Source organism: Pinus tabuliformis, chromosome 4_2, assembly GCF_031772625.1.
Source record: "Pinus tabuliformis cultivar Carrire ecotype Pingquan chromosome 4_2, CPIR1, whole genome shotgun sequence".
NCBI lineage: Eukaryota > Viridiplantae > Streptophyta > Pinopsida > Pinales > Pinaceae > Pinus > Pinus tabuliformis.
The window spans coordinates 502810587-502817888 of record NC_142304.1 but is presented as its reverse complement, the minus strand read 5'-3'; the positions used below and the strand labels follow the sequence as shown (position 1 = coordinate 502817888).

The following is a 7302-nucleotide window of genomic DNA, read 5'->3' as shown; positions in this document are numbered from 1 at the left end:
GTTAGAGAAAACACAACAGGAAAACATGTAAATACAACAATTTTAATAAGGAGTTCACCCAATGCTCTTGGGCTATGTCTCCAGGTCCAACCTTCAGTGGTGGCCTCTCTATTATGTTTAAAAGCAGAGTTTTTACAATAGTGAGCTCAATTTGAGTCTCACTCAACAGATATAAATTAGTAGGACTGGACTTGTATCCCCAAGTCTCTGGAGTACACAGACTCTCCTTACTGAAACTCGACCTCTGCTAGTCACAGTGGTATGAGTCCAATCTAAGACTCATACATGACAAGCCTATGCCAAGGAGTTCGCTTGAACCTCTCAAGCCTTCTCTGGAGTACACAGACTCTCTGACTCTCTTTGGCTCTGTCTCGATGCTACCTTTGCTCTGCAGGTCAACTCAACTTAATTTCTATATTCTCTGCTCTTAGCTTTCTTAGTCGCTTTTCTCACTACTTACTTTGTCTTTGTCAGTTCGTGGCTTTAAATCTAATCTGCTTTTGACTATTCGTTTCCACTTCCCGGCGTTTTGGTTCTTCTGCCTCTGTCCATTTGAATTCCCCTGTTCTACGTCATCATCACTTTGTAATGCTTCACAAGGAGGTGGCCACCTGTTTCATAACGAACTGAGTGTCAATTCTCTTGGAAATGTTTGAACGGTCATTATTTCCATTTAACTCCTAGATTTCTCACGAACATGTTTCTTCTGCAACTCATCATTCATACCGGACTTCAAACTTTATACAACTCGGCCTGTTTACCCCATTGAATCCAGTCATCCTTCGGATCACATGTCCGCCGTAGATTTGGAGCCTCCAGATCGTATGGTCTCTGTCCATATCAGGCGAGTAAGTTGCATGACATTTACCCGTCCGATGTGAGTAGTTTTCTCTCTCTTCCGCTGGACGTGTGGCACCCAGTGTGTGGCATCGGGCAAGACTTAGTTTAAACCGCTTACCGCTCAAAGCCCTTCTGATATCCTATCGGTTTTTGTGTGGGACCCACCTCTGATGGAATCGACAAATTCCGTACGGTCTTTTGACTTTCCAAGTCTCGGTCCCTCAGGGATTTTTCTTCTCTTAGGGCTTTTTCTTCGCTAATCACATATCAGAAACCTCCCCCGTTTCTCAAAAAGACGTCCCTTTTTTTGTTTCATTGCAACACGCATTACCATGGGCCAACGGTCTGTGCGCTTAACCGAGGGTCCTCCTTGCTCCATGCTGCTCACAAATTACAACTGTTCCAAGGGTATTTCTAATAAGCTCAACCTTTGTAAGTATTTGAAACTTTGGCATGAATTTTATAGAGTTATATAAACTTAGAGAGTTCGTTAGGATCCAATTCAGATCAGCAACACACTATTCATCAAACACATGAATGTAGCTGAAGCATTAATTAATCTAAATGGAACATCAACAAAATCACAATGCCCATACCTCGTCCTGAACTTAGTCTTGTAAATGTCCTCCTCTTTGATGCATACCTGATGGTATCTGGATCTCAAGTCAATCATCGAGAACACAACTGCTCCCTTCAGCCAATCGAACAAGTCATCAATACTCAGCAAAGGATATATGTTCTTGATAGTCACTTTGTTCAACTCCTTTTAATCAATTCATAATCTAAGAGTACCATATTTCTTCTTCATAAACAAGACCAGTGCACCCCATGGTGATACACTTGGCCTAATGTATCCTTTCTCCAACATTTCCTTCAGCTGCAACTTTAACTCAACCAACTCAACTGTACTCATCCTGTAAGGTGCTTTCAATGCTGGAGATGTCCCTGGCACTAACTCAATAGAAAATTCTACCTCCCTGTGAGGTGGCAACTTTGTAATGTCCTCAGGAAATACATCCCTGAACTACTGTAAAATCAGGTACTTGTTCAACACATCTGCATTCTCAACCTCCTTACTCTTATCACTAGAAATGTGCATTGTGAATAGCTTGCACTCTTTCCTACAGCTAAGCTTTGGTTGCATATTTGTCACCATCCTAATTGATGTTTCCTTCTTCTTACCCTATAATACTCTTGGTTCTCCATTGTCGTCAACGCACTCAATAACTTTGTCATTGTAGTCAACCTTAGTTCTATGTAGATACAACCAATCCATTCCCAATAACATACTGTATGAACCCAATGGTAATACATTTGAATTTGTTTCTGTAGGCATACCATTCAATTCAAATGCACAAGCTCTTACCCAATTATGAACTCGCTTATTTGTATCTGTAGCCAACTGCACTAACCAAGACTCTACATGCAACTCCTTATTCAATCCACACTTATTCACCAACTCAGGACTAGCATAGCTATAATTAGATCCAAGGTCAATCAAAATAGAAATAACTTGATCACAAATCTTACCATCCATCTCAATGATAGATGCATGGTGTTCTGCTTACCCGTTGTCCACTGCTACATTGATATGTGGAATACTCTGGCCAACATCCCCAACAGTTTGTGCCTCCTTTGCATTATATATCTTAGGCCTTCCACCCTGATGTTGTGGATAATCCCTCCTCAGGTGTTCCTCAGCACACATTCAACACTCCAACCAACCAATGCCCTCACCTCTATGCTGTTGTTATTGTTGTTATGGCCCATGTCCCAAGGCTCATCATATTCAATCCGATATCTAAATGCTAATGGAAAACCACTGAAAAATCTCTAAAATTTAGTGTTCTCATCAGTAAGATATGATACATAGCTCAATATAGCTAGAAACTTGGTCATGTACTCCTCATCTATCATTGATCCCATATTTAACTCATACAATTCTTTTTCCATATTATCGTAGTACCTTTCTGACAAGTACTTCTTCCTGAAAAGGCTCTTGAATTCTCGCCAACTCAAGTCATCTGTCCTAATGTCTCTAACCCTCTTAACATCTTCCCACCAGATGTTTGCTTTACCTTTCAAGCTGAAGATAGTTATTCTAGCCTTCATGTTACCTATGTACTCATGCAACTCAAAGAATTTGTTCATCCCAAGTATCCAAGCCTCTACATCTTCCGACTTCTTCACATATCCATAAAAAATAAGTGGTTTTTCTTTCTTGAATTCATCTGGTAAGTATCCCCTACCATTCCTCATGTAAGGATGATAGCGACAAATATCACGATGTCTATTAGAACTAGAACTAGAATAATACATGTACTCATCGCCCCTGCTTTCCGGAGTATCCAAAATCCTACCATCTCTCACTGTGTCATATCTATCTAACATGTGTCTACCAGGAGATCTATTGCCATATGCTCCATTAGTCCCATCCTCATGTGCATGGTTGATACGAAGTGGCCCTTGTCGCTGCAGTTCTGACAAACTCTAAATAAGTATAGCATTGACCTCTGCTTGCTTCTCTTGTGCATGTATAATATGATCATTATCTACCTTACAACTCCTTATCTCTTACTTCAATCTTCTCAATGTATCGGCCAAATTAGAAGTATGCCCCACACCACGCTGCTCATCTAAGGCATTGGGAGATTCTATGTAATCTACCACCTTTCTAGCCATTTGATCTTTCTCTTCCTACAATGCATAATATGTCAGATAAACAAAATCACAATAAACCAACGTACCTTAGTTTTTCTTGGGAAGGATAAAATCAGCGCAATACATGTATAACATAATCATAACAGCGTATAGACATACACAAATAAATGTATCAACACATAAACACCACTCTAACGAAGATTCAGTTATCAATGCAAGGCCATATTAACAATGCATTCTATGACCTCATGCGTGACAACAACCATTACTCCATTGTACACATCGCTACATCCAACTGACAATATGCATAAGAAATTCCTAACCAACTACAAACATGCATAACCGCATTTAGTCGAACATAATCGATCAATTCTTGTAATCAACCTACAAGACTGACGCATGTAATCAAAATATTCAAAATGTAACCTAACATGCGAAAGTAGATTAAAAAAATTAATATGTAAGTGACAAATAACCATATACAATCAGTCACATACCCATGTAAAATTCTCTTCATGGAATCAACATCAAATTCTCCATGATAAACATACAACAACCCCAATCCAACATCCAACAAATGTAACAAGTATGTAATTGTAAGAGACACACATGCAACTGATACGCATGCATGAGTAACACATTCAACCCATCTAGTTCGAGAGTTGAACCATGCTCTGATACCACTCTATAACACCCTTCTATTTAGAACATGTAATCAATATCCTATTTCTATTTTTATTTCACTATGTGCCTTATGAGTTCCCATAAACCTCACATGGAAAAAATAAGTGCTTGTTTTTCTATCAACTCATCCTAGTTATAGGAAAACCAAATTAACTTCCTACAATAAGGTGAGTATTATCGTTGGTGTTTTGTTATAATTTTTTTTATTATAATTTAGAATAGAATTTGTAGTTGTCTTTTAGTTATGCTATGTGAAATATTTTAGAACACACAATTAATGTCCTATTTCTATTTTTACTTCACTATGTGCCTTATAAGTTGCCACAAAACTCACATGGAAAAACTAAGTGCTTGTTTTTCTATCAACTCATCCTAGTTGTCGGAAAACAAAATAACCTTCCCACAATAAGGTGATTACTATGGTTGGCTCTTTCTACGCCATAGAAGAAGCTTTCTAATTTAACTCATGTAACTACATGACCTAAGATATTTGTAAACCACTACATATGAGATCTCTTAGAGTATATATTTGATAAACATGTTTGTATATTTTAATACCATGTGTCACTTAAAACTAATATAAAAAATTATATTGTAACATTGACACATCTACATAAATGATCCCAAAAATGATAGTGGTTCTGTTTATTTTTTATTAGACTAGGAATAATTTATCAAATAGGGTTCAAAATGTACTTGTAAAATGTCATACACTGTATCTGTAGGCTACGGATTATCTTGTGGTCATCCCTGATGCTACTTTTAGTGGAATTATTTACTTAATAATAACATAATATTTAATTTAGTCCATCTAACTAGGAAGAACAATGGATATCTCACATCTAAAAGTATTTTCCAACCAATATATCATCCCTGATGCTACTTTTAGTGGAATTATTTACTTAATAATAACATAATATTTAATTTAGTCCATCTAACTAGGAAGAACAATGGATATCTCACATCTAAAAGTATTTTCCAACCAATATATGGGCCTGCCTAGGTTTAAAACTCAGTTTAGTATTGTTAATAGTTCTACTTCTAGTGGATAGAAGCATGAATTTTTTTTCACGTTGCTTGAGTTCAATTCATGTTAAGGGACATGTTGGACCATTGTTATAAGGATAAAAAATAAATGACTCCTATATAAACGTTCACAATGTCCATATCCATGATAAGTTTCATACAATGTCTTCACTTTTTAACAGCTTAGAGATTATAGAGGGAGCGAGTGTGTCTCAATGATAAGCACTCAAAACTTAGAGGTTATAATGGTAGTAAGTGAATGATGCAACAACCACATAGAAAATATATAAATTATAATAACAAGAAGAGAATGTTGGCACTATAACTAATAAGATGAAAGGAGTTTAGAAACCACATAGAGATTATATAAATTATAATAACAAGAAGGAAATGTTGGTAGTATAACTAATAAGATGAAAGGAGTTTGTCTTCACCTAAAAAAATAGTAAAAGAGATGCCTCTAAGTCTTAAAAAATAAAAATAATCTTTAATTCTATACATAAAAACAAAGACTACCAAATTTATAATTTAATCTTTTCATTTTAATAAAACAGCATATAAGGGATCCAATTTCCTCACATGCAATTTTTTTTATAACTAGAGATTATTTAAATGTTTTGAATTTTTTTTATTTTTATTTTTTTAATTTTTATTTTGGCCAACATGAACAAAGTTTCAACATTAATGACTTGTTAACATGCTTACACATCAAACTGGGCTGTAGAGTACCAGTCTCTAAGCTCAATAGCTAAATTAAAACAAACAAAATTGTTATAATTTAATATGAAATCTTTTAATAAACTAAAACCGCTGAAGTAAAAAAAATATATATATATATATATGAAAAAAAGAAAGAAGAAAAGAGAAAAAAGGGAAAGTTTGTGTGAAGAATATAACCATCATATAGATATGGACTGATACTAAATTATTACTTCCAGTGACCTCTTAAAATATGAAATTGTTGAGATGAAAGAAATAAGAAGACAAATCCTCATCTGCTTTCATACCAAAGAAATGCCAACTTAAACCATCAAATGCGCTCATGTACACTGGATCAGGATCAATAGAGCGAACACGTAGTCTTTTGGGTGAAGTTGAGCTGTCCTTAACACTATTAATATTGGGGCGCGCTGGTTTAGTAGTTGTTTGGGGCAGGGGTATTTCACGCAACATATGATCATTGTCTAGAACCACCTTTAGTCTCTTAGTAAGGTCCAGAGACTTAAGCACCTTATGCGCCTTAAAACTGTTGCCCAGTATAATAATCTTATTCAAGTTGGCACGAGGCCAGTTTGCATCCAATACATCGTCATATAAAAAGAAGGGGCAGCGAGGCATGAAGAATAGAGTGGGTCTCTGCACTGTACGTCTTGCGTTCTCATTAAAAGAGAGACAAGTGCAGTCCAAGGCATTTAGAGCCCTTCGCTCTGGTGCAGTCAGGAGTGGATCGTACACCAAAATATCACTCACCCATTCGAATCTATCTCGTAATAAAATGGCAAACGCTAGTTGCATGTTTCTACGCTCCATAATTGTTTCCCCTTCCCCCACCACATCTTCAATGTTTCCAAGGCCATAGAGAACCACTTGTAATTTTGAATTACGTGGTCCTCTCCCTATTACCTTCTCTATTTCTACTACCATTTCCGGGTGCTTCATTTGTTCCACAAATTCAGCATAAAACGAAGATTTCTCTAACTTTTCTTGAGCGACCAGTATTTTGTTGATTAATTGGTCAACTTTTCCAACATTTTCTACATCAACTAATTCTGGTTCCGGGTTCTGCTTTGGTTCTAGAATGTTCTCTATTGATTTGCCGGAGTCACTAGCCATAACTGCTAATCATCCAAACTACGCAATGAGAGAATGAGTAATCAGAAGAATAAAATTCTGTGCATATCCCATGTATGGATATTCTATGTCACTGTATATATGATTTGATAGAATTGAAGACGGTAGAGATGTGTCCCTTCAAGTAGAGAGGTACGACTTTCAATTAGTTACATGCGTTTGGATTATTATGATTATATTAAAATTCCAAATCGTATAATTTAGCTCAAAGAATTTGATTGAAGAAAAAGGTGGTGTACT

General features: G+C 36.3%; 1 protein-coding gene across 1 annotated transcript; it reads right to left on the bottom strand.

The window, feature by feature from the left end:
• Positions 1–6156: 6156 nt before the first annotated feature.
• On the bottom strand, positions 6157–7044 carry LOC149170191 (protein SENSITIVITY TO RED LIGHT REDUCED 1-like). The gene has a single exon (XM_089425468.1). The coding sequence runs from the start codon at positions 7042–7044 to the stop codon at positions 6157–6159; it is 888 nt and encodes a 295-aa protein (XP_089281594.1).
• Between the last annotated feature and the right edge of the window lie 258 nt (positions 7045–7302).